General features: G+C 37.3%; 1 protein-coding gene across 1 annotated transcript; it reads left to right on the top strand.

The window, feature by feature from the left end:
* Positions 1 to 2,418: 2,418 nt before the first annotated feature.
* On the top strand, positions 2,419 to 10,964 carry LOC105443098 (trichohyalin-like; the record flags this gene model as incomplete). The annotated part of the gene is made up of 5 exons (XM_011675916.2): positions 2,419 to 2,445; positions 5,472 to 8,073; positions 8,519 to 8,579; positions 9,026 to 9,315; positions 9,764 to 10,964. Coding segments are annotated over 5 exons (3,594 nt in total), but the record flags the coding sequence as incomplete, so codon positions are not given.
* Positions 10,965 to 26,887: the final 15,923 nt, after the last annotated feature.

Genomic DNA, 26,887 nt, shown 5'->3' with positions numbered 1-26,887 from the left:
ACCGATAACATAGGTGACAGGCACCCTGGCAGAGATGGGGTCCACATCAATAAGGCAGGACAAGCCGTTCTTGCCTCGAATCTACGCCACTTTATTGAGTGACCTCAAAGGCCACCTACACCTACTCGTCAAAGGTCCTACGCTGAAGTTGTTGGATCTTCAACGCAGGATTTCGAGATAATTGCACCGAGAGGGAGACTAAAATCTGCACCTGCTCTTCCAATGCTTCCTCTGACAAAAGCTCAACAGGGGTGGCACGAGCATCTACGTCTCGTCATGGCAACATGCAGTTACACTCTGTATGTGATACTGGCATACTCCATTATAATTTTCAGGAACAGTCTCATGAACTGAATAAGAGTAAAATTAAACAGTTAGAAGGTGGTTCAGTTCCTCCGTTTAGAAACAGGGACTTAAAATTTGCCCATTTGAATATTCATAGCTTAGTTGCTAAGATTGACGAACTTAGATTACTTCTGAGAAATGCATCATTTGATGTTATTGGTTTAAATGAAACATTTTGCGACTCAATGATTGATGATTCTGAATTGTATATAGATGCTTATATTTTATTACGTAGAGACCGTACGAAACATGGTGGTGGTGTGGCTGTATATATATATCCAAAAGGTTCAATTATAAAAGAAGGGATGTTTTGAAATCATCTACTTTAGAATGCCTTTGGTTTGAATTGCATTATCCAAATAAGTCCTATCCTGGTTGGAGAGTTTTACAGACCTCCAAATTCTCACGTTGATTTCTTTGAAGAATTAGACGGAAATTTGGACTCTGCTCTCTCGGAAGATATAAACTGTATTATTTTAGGTTATTTCAATTGTGATTGTATGCCACACCAACTTGATCTGAATGTTGAAAAGTTAATGTTTTATACAAATATGTACGGGCTAAGTCAGCTAATTGATACTACCACAAGAGTTACAAATACCTCTTCTACCTTAATTGATTTGATATTTGTATCAGACAAGGAAATTTACAATGAATGAGGAATATTTGAAACTAGCATAAGTGATCATTATTTGGTGTATACGATTCGCGATTTTAGTGCAAAAATCCATAACAAATCTGAATACGCATAATTTCGCTCGTTTAAAAATCTTGACGAGGAGAAATTTTACAGTGAATTGAGAAGTACTCCTTGGCAGGTGCCATGTCATAAAATATAGAGATAATGTTGATGTTGCGTGGGATATGTGGTTGACTCTATTCAATAATATAATCAACAAGCACATACCAGTATGTAAAAAGCGGATAAGAAAAGAGGCATGTCCATGGATATCTGACGAGATTTTAAGCTTATGACGTAAGGTGATAAAGTTCTCAAAGCTGCTAAAGCTAACAAAAGTGATGATCTTTGGGACACCTACAAATATCTAAAGAATACAGTTATTCATCTCATGAGGAAAAGAAAAAGAGAATATAATGCAGACCAGATCTCGCAAAATCAATACAATAGTAAGCAAATGTGGAGATGTTTGTGAAACCTTGTGCCTAAAGTCATTACCTATTTCTCCCAATAGCATAAACGTTGATGGTGCTAATGTGTCAGACAATGCAAATATTGCTGAAGCTTTCTATGACTTTTTCATTTCTAATGCTACTAAGATTACAAAGGACCTGCGAAGGAATACGTCTCAACTGAGAGTAGTTTAATTTGAGTTTGATTACTGAGGATTTTGTATTGAAACAGATTGATAATCTGAGTATAGATAAAGCAACTGGTCAAGATCACATCACCGTAAACTTTTAAAGATGACGAAAAATGTTATCGCAGAGTCTCTTTGTGATATCATTAACAAATCCCTGTTTACAGGAGTTGTTCCACGTGAATGGAAAAAGGCTCGGGTAGTACCAATATTCAAATCTGGAGATATTTCTTCTTTGAATAATTACCGCCCCATTTCAATATTACCTATCGTGAGTAAAGTTATAGAAAGGGCCGTCCACCAACAACTCAGTGAAATCTTGGACGAGAATCAATTATTACACCTTTAGTCTGGTTTTAGACCTAAACATTCAACAGCTACTGCCCTTGCAAAACTTGTAAATCAATGGTCGTTGAATATTGATTACAAATAAATTTCTGGAGTAGCCTTCATAGATCTTCGTAAGGCTTTTAATACTGTTGACCATGAGCTACTTCTACATAAACTAGCTTGTATAGGTTGTAGTAATATGACTATTTAATGGTTCAAATCATATTTATGGGATCGACAACAAGTGACCCAATTCAAAGGAGCCAAGTCGCATCCATCAACCATCAAATTAGGTGTGCCACAAGGTTCAATTCTTGGTCCCCTTTTATTTTCAATATATGTTAATAGTCTACCTGAATGTACTCCTGAAGGTATCATAGATATGTATGCTGACGATACGACACTTACCGTCAGTGCAAATGATGCAACTGCTGTGGAAGAAAAATTAACTGTTGCATTACGCAGAGTCATGGCATGGATTAAGGAAAATCGTCTTGTTCTTAACACTGAAAAAACTTGTGTCATGTTAATAGGCTCTGGTGCTAGTCTCAAAAAATTGAATCTTTCACCATTTCATTAAATGGCAATTTGATCAAAAGAGTTAAATTCACCAAATGCTCAGGACTTTAGATAGATGAAGAATTGAAATGGTCTAAACAAATCGAAAACGTATGAGTAAACTTACCCAGAAAAACATTAGCATGATAAAGAGAGCAAAGAGTTTTTTGCCTCAAAGATTCTTAAAGTTACTTTATAACAGTCTAGTGTTGCCACGATTAGATTACTGCTCTAATATATGGTAGAACAGATTTCATTCTCATACAACTAAGCTGCAAAAAATTCAAAGAGGGCCGCAAGAATAATATTGAACAAGACATATGACACACCGTCGGCTGAGTTGTTCACAAGTCTTAAATGGATGGCACTAGACAAGCGGTTTGGGTTAAAGTAAAAACTTTAGTACTGGTAATGCGATTGCATTGTGAAAGAAAAGGTGTGAAAGGATCAGAAACAGTTTATCATGTAGCATGTAAGTATTGGTGTGCACTGCAAGGTTCTGGAGTCATCAAAATCATAATAAATTTGACCGAGTCTTGGTAAAGTAACAAGCACTCACATAGAAAGCTATATATGGGACAACACACATGGTGTCGGGGCTAGTACTACCTTGATTTCCTTGTCTTTCTATGCTCATTACCCAGCCAGTATACATTTTCTTCCAACATTGTTTGGCACATGTCATTTATTTGTATTCTTGAACATTCAGTGTAAGTTTCGTTTGATTCTGTGAGAATTTTTTTTTTTTTACCAGTACTGGAGTTTATCTTTAAGTCGCGTTATGATGATATATAATGCGCTCATAACTTAGCACCTTCTTACCTTCAGATAGGCTTAATCGATCCTAATGATGTACATGAGCATCATACAAGGCAAATAGACAGTGGATGTTTACGTGTGCCTAGATTTCACACTGATTGTTATAAGTGTAGCCAATTGTTCCTTCCATATTTGAATGAAATAAGCTAGATAATTCGTTGAGAACGGCTTCCTCTGTCAATTCATTTAAGAGATTGTTTAAACAACGTTGTAATTTGTGAATGGCTCAGCCGAACATACACTACGTGCAAGTTCTGTAATATTAACATGACTTATTCACATAATTGCGACTTAATCAATATTTTCCTATTGACATTACTGTTTACTAGGTTGATATATATGTTTATTTTGCAAATGAGTATTTTTTTTAACTGTTCTGTATAAACGTTATGAACGATGTAAATATGTTCATGTTTATTCAGGGCCCCATGGAAGACCACTACTTTTTGGTGAATGGGCTACCCTGTCAAAAGATTAGAAATAAATAAATAAATAAACAAAATTATTTTTGTAATAGGATTGATATATTTCACTTTCATAGATATGTCATCTTAGTTCTTTTATTTCATGGGTGTCGGTGGCTTAGTACCTTAGTGTTTGTACCTTAGTACAAACATGGGTTTAAAAGTAAACGATCATGAATATATTCATGCTCTCAGATATACAGAGTGAGTCAGAAAAAATGTCCCACTTTTTAAAAGTTGTTTTTTAAGTATGAATATTTAATCGTAGGTTTCATGATATGTCTTGATAGAGTTATCCTCCCAGTACATTTAGGTATCATTTTTATTTGAATTTTTGCATGCATGACTGAACATCAGACAATCTTTACAAGACTGCCAGATCTCACTTGCGCCAAGTTACAAAGACAGTCAGACACACCACACAAACACACGCACACAAACGCATTCGCGCACACACGTACGCACAAGCACGCACGCACAAAAACCGAACACATACACACACACATACGCACAACACACGCACAGGCACACAAATTATAAAATAAAACAATTCCCGACAAGGCCCATCCAAACTGTTACTTTTTGTTGGGAATTGTTCTTCTCGTACGAAAAGTTAAGTGGCCGCTGTCCTCTTGGCGCGTACTGGCGGATGTTGTGCTTCATGATGATGATCATGATGATCATGATAATGATGAAGATTAAGATGATGACATGATGGTGGTAGTGAATGTGTACTGAAGGGAAATATTGTCAGGGTTATGCCACTTAAACATTCAGCGATCTTGATAAAAATCAATGCTTAATCAGAAAAAAAAGGGAAATTATGAAACAAATTTCATCGTGTGTGTTGTGTGTGTGTGTGTGTGTGTGTGTATAATTGACTTTTTACAGACGTGTATCAATCAAATATGATTATTTACGTCTGGTGACCGACTTTTAACGTCACCATCCGAAAGACGTGACTCGGTTTCGAACCTGCGTCCTCAGCTGAATCAGTTTGTAGCTTCCATTATAAGCTGGATTACGTGCGCATGCCACAACGCCCCGTTATCAATTGTACCCAACGTGGTCTTGATTTTATACATTTATTTATTAATTAATTTTCGCTATTAAACTACCGATCTTTAGATTGTGTTTCTTCTATCTTTCCGTCGAAGTATTAGTAGTCAAACAACATCAAACAAAATATCATCAGTCTATTCTATCATGAATGTCCCGACTAAATTTCCTACATTGAATATTACATTTTATTTGCAATAACATAGTTGTAAATGTATAACTATCTTATTACTCACTATATATTTATTCCTTATACAGGCTCCTCTTCAGTCTCCTTCCTTTATCACCCTTCTCTCTTTCTCTCTCTCTCTCCCCCTCCCTACTTTTTCCACTCGATTTTGCCCATTTTGTATAACTTAAATATGACAGAAAATTATATGGCACTGAGAATACTGATAAACACACACATAGATGAAGAAGCATTTCAGACTTTCTCCGTTTGTTTGTGTAGACCCCCCCCCCCCGGAAAGAAAGGAGATATTATGTTGGTATATGTATATGTGGTATGTAGATGTCATATCATGACTTTGGACGAAATTTTCAATTAACTCATTGAATATGTTTCCGTTGAATAGAGCAACATGAGACGGCGCTTTTACAACAAATTGAGGAGCTAAAGAAGGGAAGAGAGGAAGACAGATCAAGTGCTGAAAACGAGAAGCGCTCATTGGCAGCAAATATGACGAAAAAACTGGAGTCTAAGCAACAACGCATAGACACTTTGACAGAAATCGTAGGGGAGAAAGAACGAAATGAGACGACGCTAATACAACAATTTGATGAGCTAAAGAAAGGAAGAGAGGAAGACAGAGCACAATCTGAAAAAGACAAGCGCTCATTGGCAGCAGATATGACGAAGCAACTCGAGTCTAAGCAACAGCATGTAGACACTTTGACGGAAACCGTAGGGGAGAAAGAGCGAAATGAGACGACCCTAAGACAACAAGTTGAGGAGCTAAAGAAAGGAAGAGAGAAAGACAGAAAAAGAGCTGAAAAAGAGAAGCACTCATTGGCAGCAGATATGACGAAGCAACTCGAGTCCAAGCAACAGCATGTAGACACTTTGACGGAAACCGTAGGGGAGAAAGAGCGAAATGAGACGACCCTAAGACAACAAGTTGAGGAGCTAAAGAAAGGAAGAGAGGAAGACAGAAAAAGAGCTGAAAAAGAGAAGCACTCATTGGCAGCAGATATGACGAAGGAACTTGAGTCTAAGCAACAGCATTTAGACACTTTGACGGAAACCGTAGGGGAGAAAGAGCAAAATGAGACGACCCTAAGACAACAAGTTGGGGTGCTAAAGAAAGGAAGAGAGAAAGACAGAAAAAGAGCTGAAAAAGAGAAGCACTCATTGGCAGCAGATATGACGAAGCAAATCGAGTCTAAGCAACAGCATGTAGACACTTTGACGGAAACCGTAGAAGAGAAAGAGCGAAATGAGACGACCCTAAGACAACAAGTTGAGGAGCTAAAGAAAGGAAGAGAGGAAGACAGAAAAAGAGCTGAAAAAGAGAAGCACTCATTGGCAGCAGGTATGACAAAGGAACTTGAATCTCAGCAACAACGCATAGACACTTTGACAGAAATCGTAGGGGAGAAAGAGCGAAATGAGACGACGCTAATACAACAATTTGATGAGCTAAAGAAAGGAAGAGAGGAAGACAGAGCACAATCTGAAAAAGACAAGCACTCATTGGCAGCAGGTATGACGAAGGAACTTGAGTCTAAGCAACAACGCATAGACACTTTGACAGAAACCGTAGGGGAGAAAGAGCGAAATGAGACGACGCTAATACAACAAGTTAAGGAGCTAAAGAAAGGAAGAGAGGAAGACAGAAAAAGAGCTGAAAAGGAGAAGCACTCATTGGCAGCAGATATGACGAAGCAACTTGAGACTAAGCAACAGCATGTAGACACTTTGACGGAAACCGTAGGGGAGAAAGAGCAAAATGAGACGACCCTAAGACAACAAGTTGAGGTGCTAAAGAAAGGAAGAGAGAAAGACAGAAAAAGAGCTGAAAAAGAGAAGCACTCATTGGCAGCAGATATGACGAAGCAACTCGAGTCTAAGCAACAGCATGTAGACACTTTGACGGAAACCGTAGGGGAGAAAGAGCGAAATGAGACGACCCTAAAACAACAAGTTGAGGAGCTAAAGAAGGGAAGAGAGGAAGACAGATCAAGTGCTGAAAAGGAGAAGCGCTCATTGGCAGCAAATATGACGAAAAAACTGGAGTCTAAGCAACAACGCATAGACACTTTGACGGAAATCGTAGGGGAAAAAGAGCGACATGAGACAACCCTAAGACAACAAGTTGAGGAGCTAAAGAAAGGAAGAGAGGAAGACAGAGCACAATCTGAAAAAGACAAGCGCTCATTGGCAGCAGATATGACGAAGCAACTCGTGTCTAAGCAACATCATGTAGACACTTTGACGGAAATCGTAGGGGAGAAAGAGCGAAATGAGACAACCCTAAGACAACAAGTTGAGGAGCTAAAGAAAGGAAGAGAGGAAGACAGATTACAATCTGATAAAGACAAGCGCTCATTGGCAGCGGATATGACGAAGCAACTCGAGTTTAAGCAACAGCATGTAGACACTTTGACGGAAATCGTAGGGGAGAAAGAGCAAAATGAGACAACCCTAAGACAACAAGTTGAGGAGCTAAAGAAAGGAAGAGAGGAAGACAGAGCACAATCTGAAAAAGACAAGCGCTCATTGGCAGCAGATATGAAGATGCAACTCGAGTCTAAGCAACAGCATGTAGACACTTTGACGGAAATCGTAGGGGAGAAAGAGCGAAATGAGACAACCCTAAGACAACAATTTGATGAGCTAAAGAAAGGAAGAGAGGAAGACAGAGCACAATCTGATAAAGACAAGCGCTCATTGGCAGCAGATATGACGAAGAAACTTGAGTCTAAGCAACAATGCGTAGACAATTTGACAGAAATCGTAGGGGAGAAAGAGCGACATGAGACGACTCTAAGACAGCAATTTGAAGAGCTACGCAAAGGAAGAGAGAGGGACTTGGAGCAACTCGAGCGTGAGACCTGGAAGCTGAGAACCAAAATTCAACTAGAAAGTGAGATACGATCAGCAGAGCAGAAGAAGAAAGCAGAGACACAACAGTGGAGTTTCATTCCTTGGGTGACCTCTGGAAAACAAACTCAGGGTGGTAAGATTTTATTTTCCAATCTCATTTTCCCTTTCAACCCTTTTTTGTAAATATACATTATACTATATATTAAACTCCCATTCCGTTTTGGCTACTTTTTAAAATATTTAGAATGTGAAGCTTATCAAGTCCAATATGGTCTTTTCAGCTTCCTACCCTATTTGCTACTTTGCAAATACTTAAAATATATTGCTTATCACAGTCCAAAATAGTCCTAAACCTAAATTTATTTATTGCTTGTTTTGTTTTTGTTGTCATTATGCCAAAATAACGCCTTTCGATTACATTATCCTAGGAAACTAGAGCTATGTAATGCTTGTGCAATATTTACACTTTAGAAGATAACAACAAAAAAAAGAGATACAGTGAAAGATAAAGATCATTCCAAACATTTCTCTTATATTCTTTTTTTCTCATTCTACCTGACTTCATTCCTTCGTGACAGGCACATCATCTGAGGATAATTCATCCGGAGGACTGGGAAGGAGTGATACATTACAAGCAGGGTGAGATGAAATATATATATTCTTTACATGACAATGAACGCATTATTGATCTCATAGTGACAAATCTACTATGGAATGTACTTTCGTGTGTAAAATGAGTGATGCTAAACTGGCAATAATAGTTCTAAAAGTACGGCAGCACTTATGTTCTATGAATCAAAAATCATGTTTAGAAATTTTATAACCATCTGTGATTAGGTAGAAGCAGAAGTGAATAAAAGATTAAAACTCATTAACAAAGAGATGAGAATCTAAGCTGCATTTCAGTCTATGGTGATTAGTGTTATAAAAGCATATTGAGTAATGGTCTCATCACCGGAAGAACGTATTTTCCCTTTTTTCATCACACAATGACAGATTTTGATTATTTTTTAAGTTGATACGTCATACCTATGTTCTCTGACCGCCCCATGTTTGTCTTTTTTTCTTACCGTGTACCATTCTAGGGAGGAGCCCCCAAATGATGAGTTTGCAGGCATATTACAGCGGATAGCTGACGATCTTTACGATGAAGCCAAGATCGACAGCCTTGCTGGTCAGCTGGGAATCCTACATGGTGATATACAGAGAGCGCTCATGACCAATGTGAAGTTCAACCGTGTAACCAGTGATGGAACTCGCCACATGCTGAAACAATGGAGAAGAGGTGTGTCAAGGGAGGATGAACGGATTGAGCTAACGAAGGCACTGCAAGCTGCCAAGTTGGTCAACCTTGCAGACCTGTATCTCAGCAAAGGTATCGTATACGTTCACAAAGAACAACTGTAGTTTCGTAACAAGGACCCCATTCAAAACTTCCGCAACATGCTGTTATATTTGGGGTATAATACGGCCCATGTGTTTAGAGTCAGATTGATAGTATTTTGTTTAAACAAGTTCATTTCCCACATTTACACCGTTGATATAAATACTAAGGATACTTAATGCAGAGAAAAGAAAGAAAAAGAAATCTCAGATACTACTTTAAATTAACAATTTCCTCATTACAGCTGTGCACACGAAAAATCCAAATAGATGCTGACTAGTAACGTAAAGTTTTCTTCTACTAGACTAGCTGGTATAAAACATAAACATTAAAGACATTTGAAATTTACTGCGACAAGTTCTACACAATCAAGTCCGATAAGATGCGTTTTGAGAAAGAAAAAACACAATTTTTGGTTCTCTTTCTTGCTACCGGTCAGGTGAAGCAGAAGAACAGATCGATGCTGAATATGCCCACGAAGACGTCAATAATCAGCAGCTCTCTAATAGAGATGAGACCTCTCTAGAAGAGGACCAGACCAAAGGACACACTGACGACATACAGGTACTTCAGGAAGCTACCTCAAGCAGCAACCAAACTCCTCGAGATGAGCATACAGAAGACATGGCGTCCAAAATTCAGGAGGACTTGACAGATGGAAGTAGGAGTCAACATCTTGACCAATCACAGGAGCGCAGTACGGAGGACTTGGATGAACCTGAGGTGACTTCTGAAGAAGTGTCCTTTGAAGAAGTTCATCCTGGTGATGATATGGACAACGTTAGTAGCATTCAACCCTCTGAACAATCGCCCAGTCATGGAATGCCAGTCCTACCTGAAGACATGTCTGAGAAAGCCCCTCTGGTATCTTATGGTGGGAAACCCAACGAGGAATTCACCAGCTTGGATACAAGCCATGTAGGCGGAATCATAAGTAACGACGAAGAGCTGATTTCTCAACTCGTTCTTATTGATACATCCCCGGAGAAAATATTGCTCCTTTTCCTCATGAAGATAATGATGGATGTTTCCCAGAAAGCACTCAGTTTATAAAGAATCACCATTGAACCTTCATCAAGTAAAGTTTACTTACATTAGTTTAGCTTGCGAGGTTTCAGGTCCATTCCAGGACCCTTTACCAGAGCGACTGGTCTTTAGCACCAAATGATTGTTGACCCATGAACGCGGTGACGTGGTCGAGGAACGTTGGCATGGTCGGCCTGGTGAAGCATCTGTGGACGTAAGACGTCGCAATCTAAAACAAGTAAATCCAGCTGACTTTTTTCGGATACATTATCAACTGTCTGAATGGTTTGAGAGAGTCATAGACAAAACCTTCATAACTATTAACCCAACCATATTATATCCAAACACTGCATGTATAATTTCAACATTGTTAATTGTGTATAGATATTACACGAATTGCATGAGAGCGGGATGTTTTTTAATGTAGATTTTAATGTTCTTTTTGGCAAATATCTGGATATAGAAATTCGATTGATTGTAGTAGTTATTACAAGAGTAATTTATTATAACCGGAGCAATTTCAATTTATCGTTACACATCTCTCAACAAAATATTATGCTTGATCAATCCTATAATATCATTTTTTCCATTTCACTGTACTTTTTAAAGCCCCACTGTCCTACTTGTAGCTACTTGCTCCCTCTATATAGAAAACTTCCCCAATCGGTGCCTGTCGGTCCCCCATGATCCTCTTTTTCTTATGTTGGTTGAGAGCTGAGTTGATGAGATAGCCAACTGTAAGCGACCTGGCTGGGTGGTCAAATCCCTTCTGGCCCAGTAGTATTGACGGTCCCTAAAAGAAATATTAATTCAAAGCAGAAGAATCGAATTATTTCAATTAAAAAAGCTGCAACGCTCGTTGTTATTTCTGTATCTACCGCCATTCTGAAACATAGTTAAAACAAGAGTCACTTATTATTTAAGACAGTATCTTGACCAGATCTTAAAAATATCTCTAACTGTTGTTAATGTTGTTGATTACACAGAGTATATAAGAAGACTTAGATGGGAACGTGATATATGTAGGCTATTATTAGAACTTTATAAACAGTTGGCTTATAACTACAATATTAGCAGAAACTCATTTGGTTGTACAAAGATGAGTTCATACACATGGAATGCCACGTGTGCTTGCGTGTGTGCGTGTATGTGTGTGTGTGTGTGTGTGCAAGTACATCCATATATCCATGTGGGCTGAGCATGTAACATTCAGCAAGACTGATTGAGTCGATATCCTCTCATGTCGGTGATGCCGTCAAACTAAGGGATACAACACTGTTTATATGAAACACAATCAGCTCTTGGGTTTTTTCAGACAGTTGCTTGACCAGATCTCAAAAGTATATGTAACTGTTTTTTTAATGTGTTGAGAGCATGTAAAACAAAACAAAAAGAGAAAAAGGAGAGTGAAAGAATGGTTAATATTTCATGAATTTATTTTAAGAACATCTCTTATGAAACCTTTTATACCGTGGTGAAAGCATACCAGGTACCCTACCATTATGAAATGGAATTGCTGTATGATATTTGCTACATGTTTTCCTATGATACTTTTGGAGTTGAAGCTTTGTAATGTTTGGCATTCCTTGTTTTCACGAAGTGACGGTAGTGAGGAAAATCGTAACGCAAAGTGAATGCAATTTTTTTTCACTACCGTCACTTCGTGAAAACAGCGACGAATTCTGATTTTTATCCATATCATATTTTCATATGTCATAATTTTAATATAATGTCGTTTTTCATAGTATCATTATTGATATTCAAACCTTAAATCTATCTTAACTGATCTATTGTTTAGTTCCTAAAATATTATTTTCAAAATATTTAGGTTAAACGGAAAAATCCACAGATTATAAAACAAAAAATACTTAGATGTAGAAATGGTAGATGTAGGCCAAAACGGTAGAACATATAACCAGTTGGCTTATTAGCAGAAACTCATTTGGCTGTACAAAGATGTGGTCATACACTGGACATGCAAAAAATATGAAAGGAAATTCCATAATCTCTTAATTTGTTAATCAAAAATATTGAATAAATGGAAATGTATACTTTGCGCTTGCTACATCAATCGTTAGTACTATGTATATACAGAAATGCGCTTTGCTTAATCGTAATCAAACGTTACTCGCATGTACAGTATGCAGGCATTATCTGCTTGCAAAATATCGTTTGGGCTTAGTTGCCATCCTAAATCAGACAACTCTTGATTTTTGTGTATCCCAGAATTGCAAATGTATTTTTGGCTGTATAGCACCTAGGAAATGCTAATCGTTCATAAAAATTGTGTTTGATATTTTAAGTCATATGCAATTGTCATCATGTATGTTACAATGTACATTTATATAGCTTACATGATACTCTGCAAATTATGTAAGAAATAAAGTAACATGACTTTTGGTTATAATGTAAGCTACTAGTAACATTTCATTGTCTTCCTCAATATATCACTAATTTGTATTTCTCTACCAGATCGTTCTTCGGCTTAATATAATTTTACTTACAAGAGAATCATAGAGTTTGCCACAAAATGTTCAATAAATCATTAGAATATATAAATAGCATTGATATCTCTCTCATGTGTAAAGTGTTTTCGGAAGTTAATCAAGGTGTCGGGTGGGTATAATTATTATACAATCATGATTTAACCCATTGTCATCAATGGGTACAAGTATATATTCAACACCAGACGGACGGGACAAAGATTTCACCCTCGCCTTAAACATTGTTTAGTGGAAGATTATGCAAGGGGAAGGGGTATTTACTCGTAAATGATAATACATGTACATGTATATGTAACAAAGAGGAGCATTTGCGATAGACTTGTTTGTGTATTGAAGAGAGAAGTATTTAAAAAGAGGGAGGGGGAAATGGAGAGAAAAATAGAGAGAGAGAGAGAGAGCAATAAAGAGAAAACTAAAGAGTAGGAGAGAGGGGGAGAGAGAGGACCAAAGAGGGGGAGAGAGGGGAGAGAGAGAGAGAGAGAGAGAGGGGGAGGCGGGTGGGAGCATGCACACGTTACAACTTGCACTGTTCAAATCAAGGCACTATGAAGATTTAAATGGTAAATGCTCTCTGAAGGGCAAAAACATAACGATCAACTTTAAAACTCTAATATGAAGTTGACAGATTTATAAATTACATGTTAACTTATGATGTTTTATTTACTTAAAGCACGAACAAAGTGCCATTCTAAATTGAAATGCACAAAGCAAGACAAGTACTCGTGAAATATGCTTCGTGTTAATATTGTAGCATAATTGGTCCAGTATGTAGTAAGACGCAGAGGGCATTATAGATAATTGTGAAATATATACATGTACATCGTAAGATGTCAGGCAGTCAACGTTGAGCTGTCGTTGCGACATGTACGTTACAAGGAACGAGATAAAGTTACTTGAACTACAGATACTGTATAAGTGTTGTTTCGTCAGTTCCTGTCATACATTTAGTGGTTGCGGAGTGAGTAAAATGAGAGCTAGTCCACGTTTCTTTCTTACACGATATACTTTTGTGAGAGCCCACTGAGCGATCGTTGATGAATGATTGTCGAGAGCGTGAACCGGGTTTTGAGAGACTGCAAGGCAGAACGCTGAGCCCGGTTACGCCATAATATTCTGCCCTTAGTGATTTTTTCAATTAAGCCCTGGAGCCCAAACTATACTTCACTTTCACTCTTACCCTAAACTTAATCTAAAACCCAATACCAATGTTTTCCCTGAAGGCGCTCTAATCATTTGACCGAAATAAATCCCGGCCCATTTTTTTTTTAACTTGAACCTTTTTGGCACTTGAAGGCAAACAAAATGTTATTTCAAATCGCTGATATGCCTGAAAAATCCTCAAAGTTGGACAATTACATTCACTGAGGATTTGACATGGTGAGACTCGCAGAAAGAAGGCCGGGTTTCGCAACGATGCTGAAAGCTGTATCCTGGAGTTCTAGTTTAGAAGTTCAAGACGAATATGGCAAAAGCATCATACTGATCTTGAGTATCCTGTATAAACATTTATGTTAATGAATACAGAGATAAATTAATTAATGAATAGATAACTCATGAAAATCTCCTGTAAAAAGCACACTAGGCCCAAAAATAAACGACAAATGGTAAGTCCAAAAAAAAAAAAATCCGAGCATACCAATAGGAAATAAATCAAGGCTAAAGTGTTTATCAAGACGTTTCAAGTGAATTGCAGTTGAAGGAAAAGCAATTCAGGGTCTATTTACCCAAGACTTTTCGCAGTTGAATAGAAAAGGATACACACAGGAAAGACAAAAGCGATAATATTAGCTGTTAGTTGTGTGAAGAGAATATATGTATAGCTGTGCATGAAAAAGAAGTGGAACGGTTCTGGAAAGAGAAGGTAGAAAGGGAAATAAATGACAGTAATGAGGATTAATGCCCAACAAAGTTGCACTAATATGGCACATCGACACAGTTTCGATCCTGGGGCCTCACAGTTACGAGGCCATTGCCTTGTCACTGAACCATGAATGTACGCAGCGGGGGCTAGGGTAGGGGGTAGTTCCCACAAATAAAAATAAAAAATAAAATGCAATAAATTATCAATCATTCATTGAATTTCCGCCTGGTCCTCAACCAAAAAAAATCTTCTGTGTGCCCATGTCTTGAGCCATAATGCATGGCCGTACAGAGGATTTGTTTATGTTAGGGACCGGGGGGATTCAATGAATTATTGATAATGTATTGCATTTTTTTTGGGGGGGAACTGCCCCCTACCCTAGCCTCCGCTACGTACATTCGTGGTTCAGTGGCAAAGCAATGGCCTCGTAACTGCGAGGCCCCAGGATCAAAACCATGTCGATGTGCTATATTAGTGCCCTTTTGTGGGGCGTTAATCCTCATAACTGTCATTTGTGACTTAAGGGCATAGGTCCCCTAGTTGATGACCATAGTAGCATACACATGCATTAGCATTTACGCAAAACAAACACTGGCAAATTATTAATCAATAAAATATGAGAATGTATACTATTAGCTAGATCTATTAGGAATAAATCATTGTCAAAATAATTCCATAAACTGGGGTAAAAAATATATATATTCCACTTATATGAGCGACAGTGTAAATGTTTGGGATTTCCATTTGGTTTTCTCTTTCTTAATTCTGTTGCTTTAGTACAAACTTGGACTATATAAACTTTTCTGAATGTATTCAAACTCATAGATATACAATATATTGGTGTTTTACAAAGAGTACCCCCACATCGACGTTAACTACCAACTCTTTTTTTAATTTTTTTTTAAATAATTCGGAATGCACTTTTATAAACATTAGTTGTAGTGCTTTGCTAAGAATATTATATTCGTGCACAATGATAAAGATATGTTTGCTAAACCACTGATGATATATTACTCCCTCAAGAAGAAAGATAAATAAAAACATTTGAGAGTCTTTTATCTGTATAGTTCATACTATTATTAATCTTTATCTGCTTTCTTCCGCCCTTTGTCTTCGTTTACAATACGTAAGTATAAATCTTCAGTCATCTTTCTAAATCGTTTTCCTTATATTTACATTTCCTGATTCTTTCAACAATAGGAAAGAGTTTATAATTCATAAATATAATTTATGAACCGAAAGGTATATCATTACAAAGAAATGTTGAATTGAAAAATACCTGAAATTGCTCCTTTGATTCATGTATAATCTCGATTATACAATTTGAATATATGTTCTAATGGATGGTTATTTGGCGTATAGGATTCGATTATTTTACCTAGATGGATATGTCTTGTGTAATGTTTTGTAATTTAATGGAGCCGGGTGCTGAATAACGAGTGTAGTTTTGAAACATAGGACCAGTCAATTACTAATGAAGTCGTGAAAGTGAAAAAAGGGTGAGACAAAAATAAATGATTAATTGTTACATACAACTGTAAAAACAGGAGATGCACCTTGCATACAAATAACAAAAGTATAAACGTTTTTTTTTTTATCACGCATACATGTTTAGTTCTGCCTTGCAGTTTAAAACAATAGTCATTTAGTAATGTTCCGTATTTCTCATGATACTTGTTAATGAGGTGTCACTTTGAAGAAAATATTGTCATGAATAAGTAACTTGTAATGTAAAGCAATATTTTTTTGAAAAAGCAAATGTGAATGAGCTTTGTAATAAGTATAAATCTTCAGCCAATTATACGTTCTTATTATATTATGGTCATTTTTCTGATTCATTTTCTTTGCATTCACATTTCCCGATTCTTTTAAATATAAGGAAGAGTTTATAATTCATGAATGTATATATATATATATGAACCGAATTTTTTTATCCTAACACAGGAATGTTGAATTGAAATGCTGACTCTAAACAGATTTTCAACATCGTGAAGAAACTCTCCACTCCTATTCAGTCTTCTATTGTTATATCCTTCTAGGATGCGCGATAGCTCAGTTGATAGAGCAGCGGTCTCGTAATCCGGTGACCCGGAATCGAAACCAAGTCGATGCGCTAGTGCCCTTTGGTAAGGCATTAATCCTCATCACCAAGTTCCTCGGAGAGGACCTAAATCCGTCGGCCGTCTGGTTGCTTACTTACAAGCATTTATGCTTTCTTAGCAATCAGGTAAAATAACCACCACGTGTTATACCGAACACTAATTCGATTCTGAACTCGCAAATCAGTTCAGTGAGTACCTCAAAAATTAGAACCAAATGTCCTTGGCAATTACCGCCCTATTGCAATTTGGCATTTGTAAGCAAGCTCTTGGAAAAGATTGTGGCTAACCAACCAATGTATCCCTTGGACAGTAATCATCTGCTCACTGTAAATTAGTCCGCGTATCACAATCTACTCCTTGCTGTTGACAATGGTAATGAGGTCGTTCTACTTCTTTTGGACTATTCCGCGGCGTTTTACTCGCTCAACCACACCGTGCTGCTACAGCGTCTTGCAAATGACTACTCTAATTCAGGGACTGCCCTCCAATGGATCGAGTCATACCTACAAGACTGTACAAAGTGTAATACTCAATGGAACCTTCTCAGCTCCACTTACTTTCAGCTGCGTTGTTCCCCAAGGCTCCGTCATCGGCCCTCCGCTATTTCTTCTTTACATTGGTCCTCTCGCAAGAACCATCAATCGTCATCAGGGTGTGAACTACGCCATTTATGCGGATAACACTAAAATTTATCTATGTCACCTCATGGTAAAATCGACGCTGTCAATTCACTAAAAGATCGTTTTATGGACATCAAGGTCTAGTCAGCTAATAACATACTCCGTCTCAACGAAAAGTTAGAACTGATCCATTTTTATTCACAATGCCTCTACCAGATAACAAAATAATTTGTTACCATATAAGAAATTTCATTATTTTTGGCTCGCTAGCCTTGCTCGCTCGCAAAATTTAGAGACAAATGTGACCGTTGAAGAAAGCAAGAGTGATGTACAAATTAATATTTTGTGATTAATTTGAGACCGGGGTGACGCGAAACTTTTAAATTAGTTGTAAGGTTGCCGTGATTTTAAAAGGTTTGAAAACGGTGCCCCACCCTATATCCCATAGAAATCATCTTCGGATTACGTGATGTCAAATTTATGTTTACACATTTCAATAGGTGAGTACAAGGCCATTGAAATCGCCTTAAGATTATTTTTTGAAAGTAGTTGGGACCATGTGATACGTACATCTTCAATGTAATGTACACACATTAACGTAGCAAGGGGGATGTTTGGGGTTTTCAAACACCACCTCCCCTGGCAAACAGAGGGTGTTTTGGGTGTTCTAACCCCCCCCCCCCCCCTTGCAAGAGGGGGAGGTTTTAGAATTGTTAAGACACCCTTTATCTGTGTTTTATCTATGCCCCCCCCCCTCCCTTGGCAAGAAAAAGTTAACATATTTTGTTGTTGTGTTGATCAAGGGTGGGGGTGGATGTTGATGGGGGAAGGAGTATTCACCCCCCCCCCCTCCCCCCTCGGGGTTTTTAGGAGTTCAAACTACTTTCCTGTATTGAAAGTACTTCAATTCTCTACAATAATTAATAATTATGTATCATAACTCACCAACTATTTGTTCATCAGGAGCAAAATCAAGAATTACGTGGTTACAAACATTAAGCCTTTGACCAGGTTTTCTGCTGCACAAATCTTCTATCGCCACAGATGGCGCTATACAAGTTTCACGCCGCTGCAGCACTCATTTCTTTATTCTGCAAATGTCCTAAAGCTATCCCTGAACTATAACTAGGCGTACTGACGGACTGCGTGCATGTATACCTGTTTTAGGTTGACTACGCGGCCAACGACTGCTTTTTAAAGGATTAGCATTGATCTGCTCAAACCGGCAGGTGTATGTGGCGTGGACGGAAAAAAGATTATCACTCCTTTTTATCTTAGATGATTCTAAAGATTATCTAAGTTTTCCTAAAGAGAGACACTAAAACAAACAAAATGGAGACATCCAAAAGTGGAAAGTAGATTTGTTATACACTGTTCTTTGATCTAAACCTAGGTCTAGATATTGGAAGAGTTTGCGTCCAGCTGGTACATAGTGATGATGACATGGCATAGTGATGATATTTGCAGCACAGGTAGAGCCGGGGTAATCATCTCTAAGTTTGGAAGCACTTTTTAGGGATTGTGATAAGCGCTATATAAAAACTGAGTATTATTATTATTATAATGACTAGGAGCTGAAACCGATCATAATCATCTTGTACTTAAAATTTTCCTTAGTTGTAGTCATTTTCAAAAGTATCCGGCCTTTTTTTCATGTTGTTTGTGTTTTGTGTGTGTGTGTGTGGGGGGGGGGGGGGGGGGGGGGGGTTAGTGCTACAATATTTCACATAGTGAAGCACGCAGTAGCAATCTGCATAGTACATGCAGTCACACGAATAAGATTGTAGCATATATAAGAGTACAGTAGTATACGATGTTTTGTTAACATTATAATTGTCAAGATGATTTCTGGCAGCTATCATGAAATCTCTTGAAATCATATAAATGGTTTATATATGGATATAATCTTGCAAAGATTATTTGTCGTAATTCGACAATATAAGGAAATGGCTTAATATCCACGTGTTGTCATGTCAAATGTAGAAATAATAACTATCACAGAAAAGTGTCCTTCTGAATCTGTAGTCATCATCTACATAGTTATTATTTTATAATTCCTGCAATTGTATTCATAGACAAGTTAAGGATTTATTTTATTTGGCTCAACTTCTTGCAATAGTGTAACCTCCAACACTGTGTAGCTACTTCAACCAAAGTCCTGGTGGATACATTAGGGACTTTTAGATTTTCGTGGACTGATACATGTGACGTCCATTCAAGGCAGTGCATTAAAAGGACATCGATCGTAGCAATCCATGTTGTCGTTTGGCAAATCTAAAAGTCCCTAATGTCTCGCCGTCTCGTCTGTGGTGAAAAGCGCTGCAATGTCAACATTAAACTTGGTAAACCTATTGTTCAGAATTCCAGATGACTTTGGTTGCTTTCATACCTGCTCAATCTAGTAAAACGTGTGCTTCAACTCGTTGCTATTTGGTGTTATACTCCAAGCATGACGTTTACAACTGATGAATAGCCAAACCACGAGAGAATTCTTCTTTCAAGTGAAGGAAAAATTGGATGCTCACTTGAGTTCAACCGTGGGTGAGTGACAAAGAAGTTGTCCTGCTCTGAAATCTGAAATTCCATTACCTTTATGTTGCTGACACAAAAGCATCCTTTGTGCATCGATTATAGAAAAGCAGCACGTGTATGATCCTCGAGAATAAAAAAAAAACAGTACAAAGGAATTAAACCTGCTCAGAAAATAACGTGTATGCACAACTATTTGAGTTACACCAGCTATGATGGTATGTCACTTTGGGTCCCTTGAAAACAGAAATATTTGCAACTCATTTGCAAAATCGTTGCCCAACTGGAAGCTTCTAAGCCATTGATATTATTTCACAGTGTTATCAATATCTTAATACAGACCTCTTAGTGAACCTGGTCATAGTATGTTATACGTATACTACATGTCTGTAAATAGTATATCATGGGGCCAAACCCTCTCTTTCTCTCTCTCTCTCTCTGTGACTGTGTTTCATTTCCTCTGTCCACTTTAGATGTCGGTTTCTCCCTTTTTGACATTTTGTCTATCTGGTTAAGATTTATAACCTCATCATTACATTTATTTAAATTGGTTCTCTATATTTAGACTTCCGAAATAGTTGTTTAGATCAGGTAAATTTTCAACTCTATTTTCTCTAGACACCCCAGCTCTCTCTCTATCTATCTCTCTATACTTTTAGATCTCTGTTCTTACGTTTACCTTTTATATAATGATTACATATGATTCAACTTTCTTAATGATCTGTAGACACAATGGCCCGAATTCTCAAAGGAGGTTTGTCGACAAACCTTGGTTTTCGTGCGTCCTATGACGCGTATCGACGCATTTTTAAAAACCAGGTTCGTAAAAAAAAACTGCGTAAAAACGCGTCATATGACGTACATAACCTCTTTTGTGAATTCGGGCCATTGGGCCAATGTTGCATGTAATTGTTATATTTGGATATATGGAATAGTATTGTTCCTACTCTTTCCATCTTTCTCTCATTTGAATTACTCTATTTTTATCTCCATCCATCTCCCCCATCTTAATTCAATAAATACCAGTTCTAATAGACCATGGGCCGAGGCCTGTTTTCATGCTTAGTTTTTCAATTCCGTGAACTCCGACTGGCAAGTAAATGTGCCAGATATCTTGGAAATGTGTTTTTGAAACAAAAATGACATGTTCCCACGTTTGAAAGTTGAGCATACGGCAGAAAACAAAGAAAAAGTTAAGGATTGGTTGCTAGGGACTTTTTCTACCTATCAACCATAATAGGGGAGATATTTATTGACATATTTTGCATAAAATATGCTTATTGTGCATAAAATGGTGTTTTGAGAAGTGCGATGTTATGAATTGATGTTTAATCATATAATATGTGTATATTAATTAGTACCTTAATAAATACATTAAAAAGTCTCATAAAACCTGATATCAGTATGAATATAGAATCAGATGCATTTCCGTATTTGTCTAGTTTTTCAAAGGGGTGACATTAGCAGTCACATGCTCCATACCCCCTTAACCCCCCCCCCCCCCCCCTTAACCAGCTCCGTGAAGCGAAAACGTCACATAAACATACAGTAGTTTCCAATCATACGATCAGCAAAAGAAGTTTCTAACAAAATTTCATACCATGCTCATTCTATTATTCAAACACAGCCACCCCTACCACACATGGATCTACATGTACATGCACACAAAGTAGGCAAGCCCCCAAATGAATGAAATTAATTGCAACAACAAAAACGATTTGTGACATGTAAATTCAAATGCCCCTCATGCATATGAACACACAAGTCACACATGCCCCTATCATATATCCCCCACACACAAGCATAATTGCATATCATACATCTTAAATATCATTTGCTATCTTGTTTTCCTGATGGATATTATATACCATCCATTTTCTCTTTCTGTGACCTCATATGAAAAGCAATGACATAATGATTTTTATAGTATATTATTTATTGTTCTATTTACAAAAAACAAACAAAAAAGATTCACAGTACAAGTTCGAAAACACTGTTGACATAATAAACCATTGTTGATGCATTTCATATAGGAGTTATTCCAATTTAAAATGTTTAGAAATCACACTGCTAGAATATTAAGCTCTGTCATATTTAAATGGTACGTCTCTGGATCTATTCATCCTAGAACGGAGGGATACCATGCGTGTTACCAAAATGTCCGGTAAAGGGGTACTTTTCGTGCGACAAAGTCCGGCCCGAGAATTCTAAAAAAGGGGGTGTATTTGACTTTTCACCCGGAGATTTCTTTAAAAAGGGGTGTTTTTTATTTTTTTTCTCTCATCTCTTTGGACTCCTGGGAAATTAAAAAGGGGATTATAAAATATAGAAAATTTGATCAACTCCCGGGACTGATGTAGACTAGTTTTGTACTGTAGTCTACCCTGATTCACACACACCTGCATTACTATATTGGCTGTGTCCTGTGTGTTGAACCTATTCTATTACTTCTCAACATTTCAAATACCATTGTACAAAACTCAACTGATTTCACTTAAAATCGGTACTTTAGTTTAGTGACAATTGATGACACCTGAATAGCAGTAAATTACAATTTTTTAAACTCTAAAGAGTATCTTTACGAGGATAAAGTACTTAGTTACAGAGTTTAATTACATAAGTCATTTATTATGACAGGTACATTAGTATTTGAAAGGACACATCATGCAGGCACAGGTGATGTCAGTTTAGATTAATGGAAGGTTTATTTCTAACTAAGTCTCAATATCAGGTACTAAAGTAATTATTCGGTGGTGATATATTATGCAAAATCCAAGATGCCGTCCAAAATGGCCGCCGTAACATTAAAAAAATGGCCAAAAAGTCACTTATATCCATCCCAGAGACATAATTGGGGTGATAATGCTACTTTTTCAGGCACCCGAAAAGTGCCCCTTTTTACATAGGAATAATGCCCCTTTTACCTTGACAAGTGCCCCTATCAATTAGTCAAAGTGCCCTTTCCACTTTTCAAATCTGATAAGTGCCCTTTTCTTTGTACACGTGCCGCTTTTCCTTCGACAAGTTCCCATTTTTCTTTGCAATAAGTGTCCATTTTCCATTCTCATGAGTGCCCTTTGTAATCTCTAATAAGTGCCCTATTTCAGGTACGAGAAGTGCCTTTTTACACTTTTGATAAGTGCCCCTTTCACCTCTGATAATTGCCCTATTCAAATCTGAGAGGCGCCTCTTTTACTTTGACAAGTGCCCCTTTTCCTTTGTAAGAAGTGCCCCTCGCCCTTTTAATAACTACCCCCATTTTAACTCGGATAAGCGCACCTTATATTTTCACATGCGCCCCTTTTTCTTTCTATATAAGTGCCCCTTTTCAAATGATTCAAGTATGTGCCACAAAAGTAAAGTAAATGGTTGAAATAGGTATATCAAACTCGTATCAAAATAAGCAATTTCTTTTTATATTTGGGTTATTATTTTCTAAATAGTGTAATCCTTAATGTATATCTATATACATCTATATATATTTATCAATTGTATGCATGCTATGGTATTTAGTTATTATTTGGACGAATTGATGTGAAAGTCTGAGAGAGCAGAATGTATGCTTAAAGCCAGAGAAGGTGTTACGTTAAAATCATTTTACTTAGAGTTTTTAATTCCCTTTTGACTCTGAACAGACGATGTAAAGAACAGGAACATAGCTGCTGGCTAACAGCATTTCCTTTACTATCAATTTACGGTTATAAAAACCAACCAAGGCCTCTGATGGGTAGAATAGTCAGGACATGAATAAATCCATGCCTTAAAGCATTTTCTTGCAACGCTCACTCTAAACACATGAGCATTCTCGCCTTTGAAAAATAAATGTAGAGAAATTTGTCATCTTTCCTGACACCATCAAATGAAAGTCATCAAATTACAACATGCCACAAGGCAATTGTGAATTGCTGATTGTTTCTTTAGAGAGATCGTCCTCGATTGTCCGCGGCTGTGCGCAGCCTTTGTGTTAGTCTTATTCGAGACACGAATGAACATACAATATTTATTCGAGACTCGAATCTACTCGCAGTTTTAAACTCCACACTGAAAGAGCAAAATCAACAAGAGAAATACGCAGGGCTTTAACAATTCTTTCCATTCTGAAGGAAATGCTTGGCATTGAAATAGGAGGTAATTTGTGTTCAGTCGATCAATGTCGGCTGTAAGCGTATAGAGCCTGACAAGGTAAACTACACGGAAACAAATTAGTGCACAGTACTCCTTTTGAAAATCATGTTTATCGGGTATGTCAATGCGCTTCGCAAAAGGCATTTAGAATTATTATTATTTCGAAAATGGTAAAATCTAGACCAACTTGGTCATTGCTCTTCTTGTTTGCGAACTTAGTTGTCCATATCACTCTTTATTGCTCTTCTGTTGTTCATACCTAACTGTTTGTTAAACTATATCATGATGGATTTCTTTTGTTGTTAAAAGATGTGGTGTTTTTCTCTTGCTGTTCAGAAAACCCATCGTATTCGCTTTTCTAAAATATATTTACTAAAGGTAGAATGTGAAAATGACGACTTTAATAATATAATGCATTTCCAATTTGGTGGAGCTAAAGAGGGTCCATGTTATAATAAGCTATACAAGTGGTTTATACCTTTGGATCGGTTTAAATAGATTGATGTACATTTTATCAAACAGTAGGCCTATACCTTTATAATTTCTTACACTTCATGCGGGAATTTCGTTGGCGTTTGTATTAACTGACGAATCCGTCGTACATAATACTGTACGGATTCGTCTGTTAAAAATAACGCCGTCAAATTGTGTTTCTCTCAAGGTTAGCTCAAGTTTAAGAACACAAAGTAGTCATGAGAGCCTTAAAGGGCCACTCTAACCCAACTTACTAACTAGCCTTTCAAAACATGAATACACCTCTACTTATTAATATTCCAGCCTCTGATTTTTCAGAAAATCTCTAAATTGACCCATAAAGATAATAACCACCAATTTATCAGTTCTCACGCTTTCTGGACTACGCCCCTCGAAAAAAAGGTAAAACGGCCACGTGGCCTTGATGACGAATTTGGCGTCATTGTGGACATGTCAGATTTGAACTGGCAACTAAGGATCTAACATTAGGAATGACGAAACTGCTAGAAACATCCTTGGATTGTCAAGTGAATATTATTTTTCGGATAAATGTCATTTTTTGTTCGATTTAATATCATACTTTGCTTTTTTAAAGACATTTTATTGCCTAATCACCCTCCTCTTACCGGAGAGGCGCCTGCAGTGACGTCATAAACAGTTGCGCGATACCGCTCCGAAACTTGGCTTTTTCTGAGCGTTGTGAGTCGTCATTCTTAAAGCTAGATTCCAGAATTATTGATGATTTTCTAAGAAAAGTCATGTTTGGAATCTCCGTCCAAAATTATTCTACATGTCTTTTTTCTTCATTTTTAGCCCGTTTTGGTTAGAGTGGCCCTTTAAGGTTTTAACCGAGTGCAGCTGTTGTCCCCCTTTGTCCACGCCCGCCCCATCCGACGCTGCACACGATACACTAGAAAACATATTGTTTGAATTTCGTATTGATGATTGTACAAAGCTATTTCTCTTCACAAATATATTAGAATATGTTGTTCTCTCTTACCTAAGTTGCAGCCTACGTAGTCGTTAATACAGAGGAATGATTGATGCTCCTTATGTTGTGTTTTGACGTGTTTACTGCAGGTAGAGTAAATGGTGTATCATGGTACATTTCTTTTTACTTCAAGATGTGTTATAACATGCAATTTGGTTAAGTTTAGTTTACATAGGGTTTTAAGTGTGTTATGAAATGAGGACGAGTCGTAAATTTCCTGAAAAATAAAAAAAGGCCGAAACATGTAATTACTGTACGTGCTATATTACAAGATGTAGTCATCACCTTCATTTCCTCATTAACATAATATTTTGCATTATAACATTTTGATTAAAACCTCCATGAGGACCGGTTATTCCATCCTATAATGAGAACTAATCGGTTGCAATTTGACCACATTTTTGTTTCCAATTGCTCGCTCATTTAGCTTGGTTGCAAATGAACATTCAGACCACCGCACACGACAGCAAAGTATGGTGCTAAATCACTATCTTGGGCCATGTCAAGATGAAAATGTGAAGATCATCTTGTAATATGCAACTCTTTGTAGATGACACTCTTTCCCCCAGAAAGTGCCCCTTTGTGTCGATGCCCCCACAATGTGAAGGATGCTCCCCCGGCTCTGTATTATTACAATGTTCGCACATTTCAAAGGCCATTGTAAACGCCTTAGATTTTGTTCAGTTTTGACAATTGTAGCGATCTTGTTAACCATCATCTTCATAACTATTAGAATGAGAGGATAAAAAGGTTAAACATTATTAGAAACGGTCATTCTCGTCAACGGGATAATCGATAACGAACTGCCCTTCAATTAAAAAAAAGCGTCAGTTAGATGTAATAATTTTTTCCAAATTCAAAATTAATCTCACCAACCGGTACAACATAAAATAAAATGAGGTAACAATATCAAATCCGTGAAAAAATAAGTAGTTGTGCACTTTAATCGCTATTCAATTTGTAATGCAACAGGATTACTCAGCCAATTCGATTAATTTAATGAATGCATAGTTTTACGAAGTTAACACGATTTCCCACTCTTAAAATCAGGAATAATCTAGGTATCACTAGGAAAAAAACAGATGCTGCATCTCAAAGTCCGTTCTTAAAGGGGTTCTTGTCCTGGATTAATTGACCAGTGGGTAATTGTCCTCAAGGGGTAATTGTCCGAAGTGGATATTCTCCTACGGGGTAATTGTCCTAGGGGGTAGTTGTCCCGTTGGTAATTACCCGGGTTGATTTCAAAGGGTAAATGTCCTGAAACGACGATCATGGTATATACATTTCGGTTAATATCATATCTCAATTTGAGTTTACACTTTTTATGTGCA

Source organism: Strongylocentrotus purpuratus, unplaced genomic scaffold (genome assembly GCF_000002235.5).
Source record: "Strongylocentrotus purpuratus isolate Spur 01 unplaced genomic scaffold, Spur_5.0 spur5_scaffold_20, whole genome shotgun sequence".
Taxonomy (NCBI): Eukaryota; Metazoa; Echinodermata; class Echinoidea; order Camarodonta; family Strongylocentrotidae; genus Strongylocentrotus; species Strongylocentrotus purpuratus.
Note: the sequence above shows the minus strand (reverse complement) of the source record. Positions and strands in the feature narration are given on the sequence as shown.